At 42.9% G+C, this 20,685-nt stretch overlaps 2 protein-coding genes across 8 annotated transcripts in view; both read left to right on the top strand.

The window, feature by feature from the left end:
• Positions 1 to 15,843, top strand: part of dse (dermatan sulfate epimerase) — a 34,257-nt gene extending 18,414 nt beyond the window's left edge. For 5 of the 6 annotated variants that reach the window (XM_077587098.1, XM_077587096.1, XM_077587097.1 and 2 more), the window contains 3 exons: positions 635 to 874; positions 6,206 to 6,413; positions 12,048 to 15,843. In XM_077587098.1, the coding sequence (XP_077443224.1) occupies positions 635 to 874; positions 6,206 to 6,413; positions 12,048 to 13,782 (2,183 nt within the window). In that variant the 3' untranslated portion in view covers positions 13,783 to 15,843. The remainder of the gene's footprint in view (positions 1 to 634; positions 875 to 6,205; positions 6,414 to 12,047) is intronic. The other variant, XM_077587095.1, reaches the window with a different exon arrangement.
• Positions 15,844 to 17,378: 1,535 nt separating this feature from the next.
• Positions 17,379 to 20,345, top strand: ndufaf4 (NADH:ubiquinone oxidoreductase complex assembly factor 4). 2 transcript variants are annotated; one of them, XM_077587102.1, is made up of 3 exons: positions 17,379 to 17,609; positions 17,694 to 17,806; positions 19,881 to 20,345. In XM_077587102.1, exons 1-3 carry the CDS (start codon positions 17,474 to 17,476, stop codon positions 20,193 to 20,195), a joined length of 564 nt encoding a protein of 187 aa, XP_077443228.1. In that variant the 5' UTR covers positions 17,379 to 17,473; the 3' UTR covers positions 20,196 to 20,345. The 2 variants fall into 2 exon arrangements, with proteins under 2 accessions (XP_077443228.1, XP_077443229.1); XM_077587103.1 differs by having other exon boundaries at positions 17,387 to 17,609; positions 17,706 to 17,806.
• The last annotated feature ends 340 nt before the right edge of the window (positions 20,346 to 20,685 follow it).

Below are 20,685 nucleotides of genomic sequence, written 5' to 3'. Positions count from 1 at the left end.
TTCCTAAAATGCACAAGGCATTTGTTGTCCAGCTTGACTATAGCAAGACTCATGAACACTTGCATAACAGCACACTTCTTCTTTTCCCTTTCACCATAACGTTCTTGGGTCAAAATGATGAAAAGCAAAGAATAAAGACGCATTAGGAACAACTCCAGAAACAATGTGTTAAACTCCATGATAAATGAGGGTCAGAGGCACAAGGATCAAGACCTCACAGCCAGAGTGGCTACGTCATGGTCCCGGAACAAGTGTCCATAAAGTGGGCTTTTGGTCGAATGGTCACGCTTATACTCCACCAGTAACCATTACCTTGCTAATAGCCAAGGGGAGAGAAACTCTTTCATAACAATTTTTAAATAAAATACAGGTTGCTCTAACAGGATGTTTCATTTTTATAGCTTTCGCATTTCGGAACTTGGAATTTATTATCTAGAGAAAAGAATGTTACCATTGAAACTTTTCATAACCTGAATATTTTGTAAGTAGAGATACCCCTGTATTTTTTTATTTGGTTGTTTGTTGTAGAAACATTTTTAACACGCCTACCATTACTTTCAAGACAACATTCAAACGACACCAGTGTCAGAGTACAATTATAAGAAATGTCTAACACACACTACATGTTTTCTAGGATATCTACAAGAGGCTTACTTGTGGACCAAGCAGGCTCTTTCCATCATGGAGAAATCCATTGTTCTTCTTCAGGATGTCACGGACGGATCCCTGTATGAGGGAGTGGCCTATGGGACTTACACAACGCGCTCTCTGTTCCAGTATATTTTCTTGGTGCAGCGCCACTTTTCCATTAGCCACTTCGACCACCCTTGGCTCCTGAAACACTTTGATTTTCTATACAGGACCATCCTTCCTGGTAATTTGCACATCTCCCTTTGCAACCACCAGCTTTATTCAAGTTATTTTAACTGTTAGTGCTCTCTATGAGAAAAAAAGAAACTGCTCTTGGTATGAGTAAGGAAGGTCAAGAACTGATATAGGTGGCCTCGCGGCTAAATAGTGAGCGCATCGGCCTCAATGATCTGGGTTCAAATCCAGGTCAGTACACCGCTGTGGACTGCATGGGTTTCCTCCGAGTACTCCGGTTTCTTCCCACATTCCAAAGACATGCATGGTAGGCTGATTGGAAACTCTAAATTGCCTCTAGGTATGGGTGTGAACATGAATGGTTCTCTGTCTCCTCATGCCCTGCTATCGGCTGGCCACCGATTCAGGGTGTCCCCTGCCTCGTGCCCAAAAGTCAGCTACGCAACCATTGTTAGGATAAAGTCACTCATTTGATGGATTGATGGATGGATGGACGGACGGACGGACGGATAGAACTGACATAGTAGACTGGTAGATTATGACATGAGACCTGTGGTGTTATTCAGAAGACCGTTCTTTGTGGAACATGTCCCAAGGACTAATGATTTTTAATCGTAATCCATTTTTTTTTTATTATTGAGGCCTCTTAGGAGTTGTATCAACACTGAACACAATGTAATAATTTGTAATTCGTTAACAATACACTTTTGAACCCGTGCATATCCATGTTTGTATGCACGTATGAACTCACGTTGTCTGTCTGAACATTGAAGCAATTAGGTACACCCTTGTACTGGTTACTAGCCAAATGTGTACCTATATAATCTACCCTCTAAATTAAAACTCCAATTTCATGTGGAATGATTCATAATTTTCAATCTAACATCATATGTTTAGACAACACGGGATTGAAATCAATTACTACCTCAAGACTTTATTCACTTGGTTTTGACCCAAGACGTTTTACCTCTTTAACTCATGGTTCTCCTCAGTAGAATATGCATTACTGACCAGATGCCACACACATAAAAAATTTTTTCCAGATGGCAATTAATGGACAGATGAGAGCGATAGAGAGAAGAGTGGCATAAAACAGTAGCCGTTGAATCAAGAATCACTTATCGCATGCAAAAGCAGAGAGAAATATTATATTGTGTATATATAAAAGAAAACAATAACAATAAATTAGTGTTGTTTTTGTACTGGCCGTGAAATAGTGGAAATTCTCCACCATCACCAGGTTTTTGAGGGTGCATGGGAGTTCTGTCAACTACTAACCAAACGTGTGTGATTGATTTTGAGTAGGCAATGGATTGTATCATTCGGGAGGTCCTGTACTGGGATTCTCAAACATAGAGGATATTGGTTCCTCAGTGTTGACAGTTTGGTGTGTGACAATTTGGTTTGTGATCAAACAAATAAAAGTCTTAGTATACTTTTAGCCCGGAACTTTGACATTAAAATAAAAGGCAATAAGTAAAATTAATTTATTTAAAAGAAGACAAAGCAAATTCACAGAGTTTTTATTGAAGCAGTAAAACTTACAAATTCTAGCAACCTTCATTCTCTGGGAGAAATAAGAGCACTCATTTAACACATCGGCTGCTGCCATCGACTGTCATAGGCGTCCAATGAACCTTCATTCTCTCTGGGAGAAATAAGAGCACCCATTTAACACATCGGCTCCTGACATCGACTGTCATAGGGGTCCAATGAACCTTCATTCTCTCTGGGAGAAATAAGAGCACTCATTTAACACATCGGCTGCTGCCATCGACTGTCATAGGTTCCGGGCTAAAAGTATACTAAGACTTTTATTTGTTTGATAAAAAATGACCATCTAAAGTATTTCAACATTGCAAGTTCTCCCAGAGAGAATGAAGGTTCATTGGACGCCTAGACAGTCGATGGCAACAGCCGATGTGTTAAATGAGTGCTCTTATTTCTCCCAGAGAGAATGAAGGTTGCTAGAATTTGTAAGTTGTACTGCTTCAATAAAAACACCATCTGTGAATTTGCTTTGTCTTCTTTTTAATAAATTGACAGTTTAATAAATTGACAGTTTAATAAATTGACAGTAGATGGCAGCAGCCAATGTGTTAATAGATATTAAATTCTAAACTCTCCCTCTCTCTATCATTATTTGGGCGACCAAACCGCAACCAAAAGACCGGCGACCAAAAGTCCGGGCGACCAAACGTCCGGGCGACCAAACGTCCGGGCGACCAAACGTCCGGGCGACCAAACGTCCGGGCGACCAAAAGACCGGCGACCAAAAGACCGGCGACCAAAAGACCGGCGACCAAAAGACCGGCGACCAATCGACCATGTACCAAATTGCCCCTAGGTATGGGTGTAAGTGTGCATGGTTGTCCGTCTCCTTGTGCCCTGCGATCGGCTGGCCACCGATTCAGGGCTTCCCCCGCCTCTGGCCCGGAGTCAGCTGGGATAGGCTCCAGCAACCCTAGTCAGGATAATGCGGTTCCAGAGATGAGATGAGAGATGTATATACTTTGAATAAACTTGACTTAACTTCAGATAAACAAGAAATAAAAGAAGCTTGAGTGACCTTGGTGATCTGTAAGATCTTCAAAGGCAGGTTCACTGTTACTATTCTGAGTTCCGTGTCAAATACAGATTTAAATACAGTAATACCTTGAGATAAGAGCTTAATGCATTTCGGGACCGAGCTCGTGTGCCGATTTACTTGTATCTCACATCAACGTTTCCCATAGAAATGAACTTAATTCCTTCCCACCCTCTGGAAAAACACCACAAAACAGGATATTACAATGGTAAAAAAAATTAGTACAGTGGTACCTCTACATACGAGCAGCTCTACCTACGAGATGCTCGAGATACGAGGACTATTTCGAGCAAATAATTCGCTCGAGAGATGAGAAAAATTTTGAGATGCGAGAAGGCCAGGTGGCCATGACATGAGAGGCTGTTTATCATTATAGCGCACTGTCTGTTTTTGCCGCATCTCTTTCGTGTATAACAGATATCTACGAGCACTGAACGATTTCTTCAGACGAGTTTCTCCTACACATGGACCAGAAAACGCACAACGTGCATGCGCGGGCAAAAAGAGGGCTTTCTGGGTAATGAAGTATACTCGTGCACACAACACCGATAGCCAATGGCACCCTTTCTCAGAATAAAACTTCATTACCCACAATCAATACGTGGGTAGGCTGAGCTGTTGCATTTCCTGCTTTTCCTTCCTTAGCCTGTTAGCTCCTGTGATCGCTCATTCAAGACTACTTCTCGTTGGCAAGTGGTCGTGCGTTATCCTATTGTGAGGACATTTGTGTGCATCATTTTCGGAATATTTTGAAGGGAATACAACGGAAAACAGCCCATCGATAGTGAACGTGAGGGTGGAGGCGTGGCAAAGAGCTAACCCGGCCAGAACAAAGGTAAAAAAAAAATAGAATTCAGTTTTGTGTAAAGTTACATTAAACGTATGTTTGAGTGTGTCTGTATATATTAATCCAAGTTAATTTAAATTGGTTTGTTCGGTTACAAGTGCGTTGCCGTGGATAAAGTCCCCCCAACCCCTCCCCCCCTTTGCCTGCTTCTATGTCCGCCTGTTTATCCTCCGCAAAATGCGTCTAATTTTATTCATATTAAACACATTTTATTACTATTAAAACACTAGTTATGTGTTACTTTGTTAATAGATGGCAAATTAGAAGAAATCAAACATTTTTTCCAATCCAATATCCTGTTTTTGGGTGTTTTTTCAGAGGGTTGGGACGAATTAATTTGTTTTTAGTTCATTTCAATGGGAAACGTTCGCTCGAGTTACGAGAAGATCGACATACGAGGTCAGTCCCGGAACGAATTAAGATCGTATGTAGAGGTACAACTGTATTAGCAAGCCAGCTCCATCACGCATACACCACTCATGTTTTTTGATTACCGTATTTTCACACCTATAAAACGCACCGCCCTAAAGGGCGCAGTCTCAGTTGCAAGTGTATTTTCAGTTTCTTTTTAGGGTGCTTCGTTTTAAAGGGCACGCTACTATTGTTGTGCTAGCATGACACACAGCATAGCACATAGCATGCATGCTAGTGTATGTTTTAAAAAGGGCAACAGGAGCAAAAATGAGTTTGATTTTGTTTTATTGACGCAATGTATATTTGCGAAAATATGAGTCAAAGTATTCAAACATCTTCAAATCTGTCAAAGTCCTCATCTTCTATATCCGACATAGAGTTGGCCAACAATGCTGGGTTCCATAACATTGTCAGGGTCAGCGTGTTCGTCATGGGGTTTCGTAATAGTGATTCCAGTTTTGACGAAAGCTCAAACTACAGTGCTCGGCGGCACTTTTGCCTAGGCATCGACACTCCATTCCAAATCGTCACGAAACTCACGCGACGCTGCCTGCCTTTGTATGGGCATCCGACATTCATCACTCCCAAGCCATTCGCAAAGCTGTTCCTTGTCGCTGTTAAATTGTGTTCGATCCATGGTTTCAGTCCATTTTCCAAGCGTTAACACCCGCATTCTGTTGTCATTCACGTCAGACATTTCCTCTGTATTGGTCTATAGTGTATTGAGGTTTTTTTAGGGTTAAACGCACTACAAGCACACAGAAGTCAAATGCCATGCCACTCGCCTGGGATGTTTTGAATGGATTTACCGTAACGCTTGGAATACGCTGGAGGCTATTTTTAGGGTGAACATCCGCTGGGTTGATCGCAATAAGTAGCGTGTTGGCAAGAAATAAAACCAGTCACTCAAGCGGTCAGGGTCATACAAAAATTTGAATTTAGTGCACAAACAAGGCGCACCGACCGATTGGGTGCATTGACCATTTCAGAGAAAAATGTAGACTTAAGTGCGCCTTATAGGTGTGAAAATACAGTATTTCATGGTTAATATCGATTGTCATCATACGCCTTTTCTTCGCATTACCCTTTATTGGACCTGCTTGCTTTGGACCCATTGTTTTTCTCTTAATTCTGCACTGACTAACCCCAAAAATACGGAATAAAATGCAACACTGCGCTGCGCTCGTATATATCTTTACACGAGGGATATGCGGCTAGAAAGAGAGTCCGCTGTTATCATAAGCAGCCTCTCGCTTATTGGCCACCTGGCTGTCTCGTATGCTCGTATCTCAAAATTTGTCTCGTATCTCAAAGCAAATATTTGCTCAGAATTTTACTCATCTCAAATTTCTCGTAAGTAGGGGCACTCGTATGTCAAGGTATTACTGTACACAAAACAAATACATTCAATTGCAATTGTGAAAAAATATATTAGCCCGACTGCTACAGTAAGTACTTTCAAAGAGATTATGTAAATAACCAACAATCAAGAGCTTCCTGGCTGTTTGATCTTTGTCTCCTTTTTTTTTTAGGATTTCAGAGAACTGTCGCCATTGCTGATTCCAACTACAACTGGTTTTATGGACCGGAGAGCCAGCTGGTGTTCTTGGACCGTTTTGTAATGCGTAATGGTAGTGGGAACTGGCTGGCCAGCCTGATTCAACAAAACAGAGTGACAGACGGAGTGGGACAGGCTGGTAAAGGCCAACGATGGTGTACTCTTCACACCGAATTCATTTGGTGAGATTTGGAATATTTAAACAAAAAACATTTTACACACAGACATATTTATGGATGCCACACTAATCACAGTTGTTAAATTAAAATAAGGAGCCTTTGCTGTTTTTAAATATCCCGTCATAGAACACCTACATCTTCTCGTCAGATGAATATTCTCCTATTGAAATAAACATCCCTATTGCCCTCTGGGGATGGTATCTGTGTCATCCTCAAACTCTTGTCCTTTACCAGAGAGACCTGGAAGTGTGAGGCTTATGTGCAGTATCTCAGCAGGTCCTACGATTGCACTCTTTTGGACTGATGCTTGTTGGGATCAGCTGGAGCTATTCCAATTTAGGGGTCACTGCCCCGACTGCTCACTGCCATGGGACCATAAAGTTCTTTCTCCACCTTCTCCTGTTCGTTTTTCCTGCTGTTGGTGTCAGCTCTTATTGCCACATCTATCACCATCACTCTCTTCTGCTCTTTCTCCACCACCATGAGTTGGGCATTTCAAATTGCTTTCCTATTCCAAAATGGTTACAGATGTTTCTGTATACTATACCACTCATTTGGTATTACCTATGTAGGGTGATCCAGCTAGCATTTTACACCCTGCTACGTTATGCTGGACTGTCTCCGAAAAATCTTTGCACAGCTTGCAACTCAGATGTGACTTGCTGTGATAGATCTTCGTTTCTCCATCCATAGTGGTTAGGGCCTGTTCTTGTGCAGCGTTTATTAGATATTCTGAGCTGTCTAGCAGTCCAGCATGCTCCAGCCACTGGAATGATTTCTTGATGTCAGCTATGTCAACTTGCCTCTGGTACATTTCATGTAGAGGGTTGTGTCCCTCTTCTTCTGCACTCTCATGGAATCTGCCAGAGACATTGATGTAGTAACTCCATTTCTTTCTTTCAGTATTCGAGGGGCATTGTGTTTCATCCGTGACTGTGAACTTGATGCTCACTACTCATCATCCTCCCTCTTTCCACTTTGTTCGTGTAGTCTTATGAGCCTCACACAAACACCCCTCATGTGTATGTACATAGGTATATAATGGTACCTCACCCTACGAATGTTGCTGCATAGAAAATATTCTGGTTTCAAAAATCCGTAATGGGGCAATCGTGTCTTCCGGTACGAAAATAATTCAAAATTACGAAACATTCATTCATTCATTTTCTGAACCGCTCATCCACACAACGGTCGCAGGGGGTGTTGGAACCTATCCCAGCTGACTTCGTGCCCGAGGTGCCCTGAATCGGTTGCAGGGCATGAGGAGACAGACAACCATTCACACACACCCATACCTAGGGGCAATTTAGAGTGTTCAATCCACCAATTTTGCATGTTTTTGGAATATGGGAGGGAACCAGAGAACCTGGGGAAATTCCATGCAGGCCCGGGGACAACATGCAAACTCCACACAGGTGGATCAACTTTTCTTTGTGTGCTTAATCCATCTTAAATTTTTTCTCACTTCCTACCCATAGTGATCTGTGGTGGGTTCCATCACCCATGCGGTCCATGTGGGGATATGCAGTCCAGAAAATGAATAAATGAAGGAATGTGAAATCAGACAAAATCTTACTTGTTTTACACGATCTGGATTATCTAAATATTAAATAAAGTAATACCTTGAGATAAGAGATTAATGCATTCCTGGACCAAGCTCGTATGTCAATTTACTCGTATCTCAAGACAACTTTTGACTGAGAGACAGACAGACAGACAGACAGACAGAGCGAGACAGACAGACAGACAGAGACAGACAGACAGACAGAGCGAGACAGACAGACAGACAGAGCGAGACAGACAGACAGACAGAGCGAGACAGACAGACAGACAGAGCGAGACAGACAGACAGACAGAGCGAGACAGACAGACAGAGCGAGACAGACAGACAGACAGAGCGAGACAGACAGACAGACAGAGCGAGACAGACAGACAGACAGACAGAGCGAGACAGACAGACAGAGCGAGACAGACAGACAGACAGAGCGAGACAGACAGACAGACAGAGCGAGACAGACAGACAGACAGACAGAGCGAGACAGACAGACAGACAGAGCGAGACAGACAGACAGACAGACAGACAGAGCGAGACAGACAGACAGACAGACAGAGCGAGACAGACAGACAGACAGACAGAGCGAGACAGACAGACAGACAGAGCGAGACAGACAGACAGACAGAGCGAGACAGACAGAGCGAGACAGACAGACAGACAGACAGAGCGAGACAGACAGAGCAAGACAGACAGACAGACAGACAGACAGAGCGAGACAGACAGAGCAAGACAGACAGACAGACAGACAGACAGAGCGAGACAGACAGACAGACAGAGCGAGACAGACAGAGCGAGACAGACAGACAGACAGAGCGAGACAGACAGAGCGAGACAGACAGACAGACAGAGCGAGACAGACAGACAGAGCGAGACAGACAGACAGACAGAGCGAGACAGACAGACAGACAGACAGACAGAGCGAGACAGACAGAGCGAGACAGACAGAGCGAGACAGACAGAGCGAGACAGACAGAGCGAGACAGACAGAGCGAGACAGACAGACAGACAGACAGACAGAGCGAGACAGACAGAGCGAGACAGACAGACAGACAGACAGACAGAGCGAGACAGACAGAGCGAGACAGACAGACAGACAGACAGAGCGAGACAGACAGAGCGAGACAGACAGACAGACAGACAGAGCGAGACAGACAGACAGACAGAGCGAGACAGACAGACAGACAGAGCGAGACAGACAGACAGACAGAGCGAGACAGACAGACAGAGCGAGACAGACAGACAGAGCGAGACAGACAGACAGAGCGAGACAGACAGACAGAGCGAGACAGACAGAGCGAGACAGACAGACAGCGAGACAGACAGACAGACAGACAGACAGAGCGAGACAGACAGACAGAGCGAGACAGACAGACAGACAGACAGAGCGAGACAGACAGACAGAGCGAGACAGACAGACAGACAGAGCGAGACAGACAGACAGAGCGAGACAGACAGACAGAGCGAGACAGACAGACAGAGCGAGACAGACAGACAGAGCGAGACAGACAGACAGACAGAGCGAGACAGACAGACAGACAGAGCGAGACAGACAGACAGACAGAGCGAGACAGACAGACAGACAGAGCGAGACAGACAGACAGAGCGAGACAGACAGACAGACAGAGCGAGACAGACAGACAGACAGACAGAGCGAGACAGACAGAGCGAGACAGACAGAGCGAGACAGACAGAGCGAGACAGACAGAGCGAGACAGACAGAGCGAGACAGACAGAGCGAGACAGACAGAGCGAGACAGACAGAGCCAGACAGACAGAGACAGACAGACAGACAGAGCGAGACAGACAGACAGACAGACAGACAGACAGACAGAGCGAGACAGACAGAGCGAGAGACAGACAGACAGACAGACAGACAGACAGACAGACAGACAGAGCGAGACAGACAGAGCGAGACAGACAGACAGAGCGAGACAGACAGACAGAGCGAGACAGACAGACAGAGCGAGACAGACAGACAGAGCGAGACAGACAGACAGAGCGAGACAGACAGACAGAGCGAGACAGACAGACAGAGCGAGACAGACAGACAGAGCGAGACAGACAGACAGAGCGAGACAGACAGACAGACAGACAGAGCGAGACAGACAGAGCGAGACAGACAGAGCGAGACAGACAGACAGACAGAGCGAGACAGACAGACAGAGACAGACAGAGCGAGACAGACAGACAGAGCGAGACAGACAGAGCGAGACAGACAGACAGACAGACCGACGAGACAGACAGACAGACAGACCGAGCGAGACAGACAGACAGAGCGAGACAGACAGACAGAGCGAGACAGAGCGAGACAGACAGCCAGAGCGAGACAGACAGAGCGAGACAGACAGAGCGAGACAGACAGAGCGAGACAGACAGACAGACAGACAGACAGACAGACAGACAGACAGAGCGAGACAGACAGAGCGAGACAGACAGACAGACAGAGCGAGACAGACAGACAGACAGACAGACAGAGCGAGACAGACAGACAGACAGACAGAGCGAGACAGACAGACAGAGCGAGACAGACAGACAGACAGAGCGAGACAGACAGACAGACAGAGCGAGACAGACAGACAGAGCGAGACAGAGCCAGACAGACAGACAGACAGAGCGAGACAGACAGACAGAGCGAGACAGACAGACAGACAGAGCGAGACAGACAGACAGACAGAGCGAGACAGACAGACAGACAGACAGACAGACAGACAGACAGACAGAGCGAGACAGACGGACAGAGCGAGACAGACGGACAGAGCGAGACAGACAGACAGAGCGAGACAGACAGAGCGAGACAGACAGACAGACAGACAGACAGAGCGAGACAGACAGACAGACAGCGAGACAGACAGAGCGAGACAGACAGACAGAGCGAGACAGACAGAGTGAGACAGAGAGAGCGAGACAGAGAGTTTACTGTTGAAAGCGATCAACAGGTAATCTCTCGCTCTCAAAATTATAATCATGAGAGAGAGAGAGAGAAAGTGACAATGTAAGAGCATTAATATCTAAATATCTAATATCAAAATTATCAATAAGTTGCGTATTATTGGCGTGTGTACATGTTACTCGTCGCCGGATTCGCTCGTATTGGAGTGTGTGTACATGTCTTTGCAACTACGGCCCGCGGGCCATATACCCCCATAAATCAATGACCTCATTCATTTCCCTTTGCCCTGCAAAACCGTTCATCACTCTCAATTTAAAGACTGCTTTCTTTCGTTGAATAATAATATGTTCTTAATGTTGAAAGTAAATTTGAAAATAAATTTTCACCTTCAATTGTGTCTTTTTTCTTATATTTCAATCCCCAGGTTTGATAAATTACATTGCGTGTCCAAATGCTGTCAAATTTTAGTATCCATTCTGGCCCATAAGTCAAAAAGTTTGCCCACCCCTGGTATAGACAAACTTGCCTCTTTTCTACTATTATTGTCCAAAATTAAACACATTATCAATAAGCTGCCATTGACGGCGGTAGATGTCCGATTCATGTTGACTGAGGTGCAGATGCTATTTCTGTTATTAGAGCTCCATCAAGTGGATATATAACGCAGCAGTCAACATGAATCGGACGTCTACCGCCATCAATGGCAGCCGGACGTCCGGCTGCCATTGACGGCGGTAGACGTCCGATTCATGTTGACTGAGGTGCAGATGCTATTTCTGTTATTAGAGCTCCATCAAGTGGATATATAACGCAGCAGTCAACATGAATCGGACGTCTACCGCCGTCAATGGCAGCTTATTGATAATGTGTTTAATTTGGGACAATAATAGTCGCCTTACTTTGTTTCGGTCAAGAGTTTGATCGATTCCCACTCAGTGGAGGTACTACTGTGAGTCATTGTCTGTCTCCCTTTCTGCCCTTCGGCTGACTGAAGACCAGTCTAGGGTGTAGCCTTTTGCCCGAAGTCAGTTGGGATAGGCTCAGGCAACCTTTGCGAGGATGCGTGGTATGGATGATGAATGAATTCATAATTTAGAATGAAGAATGATGTGAAATAAGGCTTGACATACATTGTTTTTAATTTTGTTAAACGTATAATTTGATAAGATTCTTCATTTTTATTGTTTTTTAGGTATGACCCAAGCCTCACTCCAAAGCCCCCATCTGATTTTGGTAAATCTCGGCTCCATTATTTTGAGGACTGGGGTGTCGTGACCTACGGCAGTGCGTTACCTGCTAGTCCAAACCATTCCTTTCTTTCGTTCAAATCAGGAAAACTTGGGGGACGTGCAGTTTTTGATATTGTTCACAAGAATAAATACAAAGAATGGATTAAAGGTTGGAGGAACTTCAATGCTGGCCATGAACACCCTGATCAAAATACTTTTACCTTTGCACCAAATGGAATTCCATTCATCACTGAGGCCCTATACGGACCTAAATACACATTGTTGAATAATGCAGTATTGTTTGGCCCAGCCCTCTCAGGGAGTTGTTTCAAGCCATGGGCTGGCCAGGTGACAGAATCCTGTGATTCCAAATGGCTGAAATACAAGGTAGGGCCTGCTGCTGATGCTCAGGGGAAAGTAGAAGCTGCCATGGAAAGACAAGGCATGGTCTTTATTCGTGGGGAAGGACATTCTGCCTATAATCCTGAACTGAAAATACGAAACTTTCAGAGAAACATCCTCCTTTTGCAACCACAACTCTTACTTTTGGTGGACCATATCCATTTGAATCCTGATAGCCCATCCAAGGCCATGAGCACATTTTTCCACAATACAGAACTGCCCTTCAAGCACATTCAAGTAGATAGCGTCCACGGAGCATTTATATCTCACAATGAAGACAAGTGTAAAATGTTCTGGATGGATGACACGGGGCACAGTAATAGAGGGGTGGTCGGTTACTGGGGTTATCCACGGGGGTATCCATACAATGGCTCTAATTATGTGAATGTCACAATGTCATTAAGATACCCTCACACCCGAGTGGGTTACATTTTCCTTGGACCAGGCGTGACTGTAACCAGTTTTAGCTTGCGTGGTGATGACGAACGAGTTAATATTTACTTGGCCACTAAGAAGCACATCTACACAATTTACCTGGTGACTGGAGAGCTCATCGGCAAACCACTTTTTGCTATGGTAATGATGAACAAAAAGAAGATTGTATTTGAGAAAACGCTAAATCCAACAGATAGTTCACCTCTGGAAGTAGAGGAATATGTCAACATGATGGAAGACAACCTCGAGCATGTAAAGCCAGTGTTTCAGCAGATGGAGCGACATATTCTTGGTAAAGTTCTACATACTGACAGCTTCCATAAGACTGCAGAACACCTCCTCCACATCTCTGATAAAAAGAAAACGGAAGAAGTCATTGAGAGGATGTTTACTTTGTCCAAGAAACAGGAAAAGGATAAAATGGGGAAGAAATTAAACTTTAGGGAGAAGCTGTCTGAAAATCTGCCAGACATTTTTACACCAATTGAGGTAAATGAAAAAAAAGTGAGACAGGGGGCATCTAAGCATGTTTATGATGAAAGTCCAGAGGAGGGAGACACGGATGTGCAAGGATTCATAGAGTATGCAGACAGAAAGGGTGGCTTTGGGAAAGGACAAAAATTCAAAGATGTAAATATGTTAGTGACTACTGGGACTGAGCGCATTTCCAACATGGCCTCTTCTATAAGACTGTTTCTCCTCTTGAACACGGCCACTTTTTTCCTGTTACTGACTGTCCTATTGACTCGCTTTCACAGAGGGCGAAGTATACATACACAGAGATGTTTTTATACCATCCTTATTATTGACTGCTTGATCTTACTGTACCTCTACTCCTCCTGCTCTCACATACAATGTTGACATCGTGAGTGTGAATGTTTATCTGCCAATATTATTTAAAACACAACAATTGTCGAAGTCTTTTGAATATCATTGAGATTGGGCATACTGTATTAAAGTTGGGGTCATTTTACATTTAAATGTTATGTTTTTATTATGACATTAACTACATGAAGTTAAAGTGGATCCATGAAAACCATCACCTCCTCGGCACAGCATTATTTTGCTCAGTACAACAAGAAAAGATTTGTATACTGACCATGAATTTAAAAAAAGAACAAATCAATATATTGTTAGTTTGCCCATTATTTTTTTTTCTACAGTTTGGTTAGAAGTATTTGAATTGCCCTACATTGCCAGTCCATGATCTTTTGTGACGAGAAGCATTCAGGAATGGAAAAAAAAGAATAATTATATTTAAGAAAGATTTTTAGCAAGCAAAATCAATGTTTATATGGGAATATCGATTTATTTTCTCAAGTTATTGAATGTTTGTTGATGTAAGAACGCTAGGTGCTGTTATGAAGCATTTAAATTATAGAGTGAATTGTATAGGGAAGGCTACAAAAAAACATGTGCAACAATGCCATGTCCATAGAAATATGTGCGAGGGGAGTGAGATGTTCTAGAACTGGTGTCAGAAAGAAGTGAACTGAAGACTAAACTATGTTTCACACCTTATCCGCCAGATAATCGGACTCAAGTCGACTCAAGTAACAAATTAGATTAAACTCAATTTGGAATAGAATAAACCTTTCTTCTTGTTTTCGTGCTTAGATCCAAAAAATAATCTGAGTGTGTTTGAAAACGTAATGTGCCAAACTGGAGAAATATGCCACTCTGCACATTGAGGACCGACCTGGAATCGAACCCTGGACCCCAGAATTGTGAGGCTGATACACTAACCACTGTGCCCTCCAGGTCGCCCATTTATGTATGCTTTTAAGATAAAGGCTGTTCTGCATGTGTGTCTAAGGTTCAATACTGCAAAGGAAGCTGAAATCATACCTGTCAACCTCCACCAATAGCTCCCCTTATTAATGATTGCAATTCCCCTTATTAAGTGATATTAAACTGTACAAATTCAACGCGGCACATATTTACTCTCATAGGGCGCACTTAAAAGTCTAAAATGTTCTCCAATCACTCGGTGTGTTTTTTTGTGCAATAAATTCAAGATTCAGTAGATGTCTTGACTGTCCAAGTACCGTATTTACTCGCATATAAGTCGCCCGCGCGTATAAGCCGCACCCTTAAAATTGCCTTAAAATTGTTGAATTTTACAATTTTCTCACGTATAAACCGCCCCCTGACCTCAGCAGTGTCCTGCACACTCCAAAGGACCGTAGTCTCCTCAGTAGGTAGAGGCGGCTCTTGTACAGGGAGTCTATGTTTGTGCACCAGTCTAGTTTGTTGTTTAGGTGAACACCCAGGTACTTAAAATTCTCCACGATTTCAATGTCTGTACCCTGGATGTTCACCTGAGTGGTCTGTTGAGGATTCCTCCGAAAGTCAATCACAATTTCCTTTATCTTACTGGCGTTGATGTAGAGGTGGTTTCGCCTACATCAGTCAACAAAGGCTGTGATGACTCCCCTGTACTTTAGGTTGTTCCCGTCCATCACTCGTCCAACAATACCGGTGTCGTCAGAGAACTTCTGGAGGTGGCAGGTGTCTGTATTGTGTTTGAAGTCTGATATGTAGAGGGAGAAGAGGAGTGGGGAGAGCACCGTACCTTGTGGGGCCCCTGTGCTGCAAGCTACCACATCAGACGTACATTCCTGAAGTCTCACATATTGTGGTCTGTCAGTGAGAAAGTTGATGATCCATGCAGCCAGGTGGTTTCTTACTCCAGCCTCTTGTGTAATGTCAAAATATCTCGCGTCCGGCCAGTCAGAGCATGTTTAACTAAGTTTAGACGGCCGCACCCTAGGTAAGATGCCCATGCCCCGAGCGAGCAGTGACAGGAACATGAGTTTTTTCACGTTTTATACAAGATACGTACATTTTCTTCTTTTCTTTTTGTTTAGCTTTTAATCTGTTTATCCTTTCTCTATTTTGAAATAAATGACCATATCGGCCGCATTGTCTTGCGTCATGACATCACGGCGCCATTGCGTCATGATGTCAACGTGTCATGGCGTCGTCAACTTGCGGTTTCGTGCATGTCGTGTTTTAATGCGCATATAAGCCGTACCCTCGATTCAGTCATAATTTTTTGTCCGACAAAAGCGGCTTATATGCGAGTAAATACAGTACATTGCTTACTGATGCACTTTTCCATATCATGATTAAAGTATGTAAGTAAGTTTGATTTAGTGATTCTTAATGATCCGATTTACTTTGCTTTGTACTTTGTGCTTTTGCTTTGTTGTTCTGCGGCCTTTGCGACTGTACTGTGTAACTTATAACTATGCTTTTCCTCTATCTGCATTCTCACCCTCTTGCTACTGTCACAATGAAATTTCCCATAATACGGGATGAATAAAATTATCCAATCCAATTCAAAACCGAACAAGTGGGCACCTTTTGCAAGTATAATCACTTGATTGCAGCCAGGTGCTTCTTATTTTAGAAGACTCCTCATTGGTTAAACTGTCGACACCAGATCGGTTGAAACAAAGACCACAACCCACTGCGGCCCTTTGGGGAATCGGTTTGAGACCCCTGGTCTAGTGCACTGTTTTCCAACCACTGTACCGTGACACACTGGTGTACCGTGAGCAATGGTTAGGTGTGCTGCAGGAAATTGCAAGAAGTCATACAACGTAAAATTCAGAGAAAAAAAATATATGAATATAACAAGATTGAAATTGAACTATTACAATGTTAAAATCAAAATATGATGAATGTTAAATTTGAGATTATACTATTACAAGATTCAAATATTGAAACAGTTTTTTTGGCCCTTATTTTTCTGTAACATGAACCAGAAGTTGTTTGGTTTCTCGGGCATCAACTTTTGCCAATGTAAAGTCTGTGTGAGCACAACATTTTTTTGCGTTATGCGTATTAGGAGATTTGAGTATATATTTGGAGAAAAGTCATAAAATTATGCGATTAAAACATTATATTACTTATTTTTGCATCACTCGAACCGGAAGTTGTTCAGGTTACGCAGACATCAACTTTTGGTGACATTAATTCAGTGTGAAAAATTACATTTTGGAATAATTTTGGAGCTTTATGTGATTCCTGCTGATAAAATTTTGATGAGAATGACTATTGTTAATATAGGTGACATAGTTTTAAATGAAAAGATTTTCAGATGGTGGTGTCCCTTGAGATTTTTTCATTGCAAAAAGTGTGCCACCGCTCAAAAATGGTTGGGAAACGCTAGTCTAGTGTGTATCATTGTTTATCTTGTACCCACACTAGGGACTAATGGAAATTAGCCCATGGCTACAATCTTTACATATATATGTTCATTAACATGAATATAAATATGTTCATTAATTATGAAATAAATAAATCAAAACCACATTATATTACCAAATAACATTTTGTGATTTTATTTTTCCAATTGCTCATTCCCAAGATTCAAAATATGTTTATAGGTGTGCCTGTTAAATAACTTTGTTCGACTCTTGCGCGCAACAATCTGATCATATATCGAAGGAAGGCTGCCCTGTGTCTCCAATCCGCTAGGTGGCAGTTTTGAAACGCACAGTGGTGAAGACAGAAGAATCGGTATACAGTCTGGTTGAGTAAGATGGGTGCTCGGGTCGTACGAATGTTTAAAAATTTCAACATAGAAAGCAGGATTCAACGAGAAATCGCAAAAGAAAAGCCTCGGTCTGCACCGAAGCACAAGTTAAATCTTCCGAGCTCCACTTGTTATAATGCAGGTAAGCCGATGGGTGGTTTATTGCCGTTGCTATGCATTTATAGGGAAATTGTGAAAGCTTCACCCCTTTTTTACATGAACATAGTTTCATTTCCAGCGGAAGATATATCTGGTGCTGACCAAAGAAACAACAGTCTATTGATGAATTTGAAGTCCGTGTATGTGGAGTCGAAAGATACAGAAGGAGGAACCGTTAAGGTCAGTAGTTGTGGCATTGATATGTAACGAGGCCAATCCGAGGGTGACATTGCATTTGATACGTTTTAGACTGTACGCTGTGCATAGTAGCGAGTCAAAGTTGGCGGATATTTTTTTGAGTTAATACGCTAACACATAGTGTAGTGCACATTGCTACTCTATCATAACTGCTGCACTCTCCTGCTATTAGACTCGCTGAGTTTGCCACAAAATGCTTACTGTCGCTGTGACAGCGGACGTTCGTGTTCTCGTGATCAAATGAGCAGACGCAAAAAAATAAAAATAAAGCCTGCTCGCGTATTCCAAGCATGATGGTAAATCCATTCAAAACATTCCAGGCGAGTGCCAAAGCAGTTGACTTCTGTCAAAGTACTCAATTGTCAAAGAAACAACACCATATAGTTCGACCATTGTCATAATTTGAAAATGAAATAAATTCGCCCAATGAAAAAATGCATACAGTAATACCTCGACATACGAGGAATTTGAGATACGAGAAATTCCGAGCAAATATTTACCTTGAGATACAAGACAAAATTTGAGATCTGAGCATTCGAGACAGCCAGGCTGCGAGAGGCTGCTTATTATTTTAACACACTGTCTTTCTCGCCTCATCTCCCTCGTGCCAATATCTCTACGAGCACTGGGCAGAGCGTTGCATTTTTTCCATGTTTTTTTAAGTCAGTGGAGAATTAAGGGAAACACAATGGATCCAAAGCAAGCCAGTGCAATGAAGGGTAGTGCAAAGAGGAGGCATATGATGACAATCGATATTAAGCACGAAATAATCGAAAAACATTAGTGTACGTGTGACTGAGCTGGCTCGCCAATACGTATGTAGAAGCAGGAAGTTGGCCTCGAAAGCCGCAGTGGAATACATTAACTTCTTTGCCTTGGTTATTTCACAAGGTTTAAATTTAGAGTAACGTAAGATTAAAACTTTTTAAGTGTGTATAGGAATCTAAGTTCATATGAGTTAAATTTAAAGTTGATGTTACGTTATGAGCGCACCCGTCAAGTCTCTCTCTCTCATCAGCGAACTCCCCGTTGTATTGAATAATGCCTAATTTTATTATTAAACATCATAACCACTAGTTGTTTGTTACTGTTAGTTGATGGTGAATTACAACCAATAAAAATGTTTTTCCATTGTAATATCCTGTTTTTGGTGTTTTTTTTCAGAGGGTGGCAACAAATCAATTTGTATTTAGTTCATTTCTATGGGAAACATATATTTGACATACGAGTAAATCGACATACGAGCTCAGTCCCGGAACGCATTAAGCTCGTATCTCAAGGTATGACTGTACTTCAATCCACCAGTAGAATATTATGTGAAGCCCGCTGAACAGGCGTCTGTTTTATTAAATAACATTTTTGTGGTAATGTAACTCGAGAGTATTTCATAAGTTCCAGCCTAGCCAAATTTCTGCCTTTTTAGTCCCCCAAAACGCAAGCACCATGTAAACAATAGGGCTCTCTGTAAAGGTTTTTGGACTTTCATCCGGTTACCATTGCCATGTAAACAGCCCTTCAGTGTAACACCGTTAAACATTTTGGGGGGGAAGCCAGCCGCCCAGAGCAATATCCAGTTTCATTCACGTACTCAGAGGGAACGTTGCTTGTTGTGTTGGTAAATGCTTGCAGTATTTGGCAGATTTACTTTTCAACCTGGGCGGCCCAGTGGTGCGAGTGGTTAGCGCATCGGCCTCACAGCTCTGGGGTCAAGTCCAGGCCGGTCCACCTGTGTGCAGTTTGCATGTTCTCCCCCAGGCCTGCGTGGGTTTCCTCCGGGTTCTCCAGTCTCCTCCAACATTCCAAAAACATGCATGGTAGGCTGATTGGACACTCTAAATTGCCCCTAGGTATGGGTGTGAGTGTGGATGGTTGTCTGTCTCCTTGTGCCCTGCGATCGGCTGGCCACCGATTCAGGGTGTCCCCACCTCTGGCCCGGAGACAGCTGGGATTGGCTCCAGCACCCCCCGCGACCCTGATGAGGATAAAAGCGGTTCAGAAAATGAGATGAGACTTTTCGACCTATTTCAATTATTAGTCGTATTTTTTGTCTTTACAGCCACTGAAGGAGCTAAAGGAAGTGTTTGTAGATGAAGATGGAAAGACTCCTCCAATGAAGTTAATTATTCCAGGCAACTCGGAGGCATTTTCAAATCTGAAAAACATTCCTTATGGCAAACTGACAATCACAGACGCCCTCAAAGCCCTCAGCAGACATCAGAGCCAGCCTCAAACATGGACATCAATGAAGATTTCTGAAGAATTTTCTCTGAATTTGAAGGAAACAAACTCTTTTTTAGAGTTTTTCATCCCATTTCAAATTCAGATTATCCCACCACAGGTTGAAAACGCGAAACAATTGAAGGCTTCATAGGAATGTACACTGAACGACAAAATGCATTATGTAAAAAATGTACATCTCCAAATTTGTGTTCAGTAAGTCAATATAAACTTGAATTTGAATTAATGACAATTTTACAGTTTTCAGTCTGTACTATAAATCTGGTGTTACATGTGGAGGTCATTTGAAGTTTCTCCTTCTTGATCTTTTTTGGCTGGTTTTCCACTCATGCTGGTTTGGGCTTGAGCAATTACCGCTACTGGCATTATGGGGCGAGTCCTGAAGCCTACAAAGGTTGCACAGATAGTCCAACTTCTCCGGGATGGCACATCCACATGTGCTGCAGCAAGAAGGGTTAATGTGTCTCCCAGCACAATCTCCAAAACATCATTTCTCAGAAACTACATCATGTAAAATGATAATTCTTTGTTTTTCCACGTCAGGTCCCAATTAGCCTAAATATCAAAAAGAAAATAAATATGCATGCCTTGCAAGAGTCTGGGTCTTAGGAGGGTAAGTCCGG

The sequence above is a fragment of the Stigmatopora argus genome, chromosome 19 (genome assembly GCF_051989625.1).
Source record: "Stigmatopora argus isolate UIUO_Sarg chromosome 19, RoL_Sarg_1.0, whole genome shotgun sequence".
In the NCBI taxonomy this organism is placed as follows: Eukaryota; Metazoa; Chordata; class Actinopteri; order Syngnathiformes; family Syngnathidae; genus Stigmatopora; species Stigmatopora argus.
The sequence above is the reverse complement of the archived record's forward strand: the minus strand, read 5'-3'. Positions and strand labels throughout refer to the sequence as shown.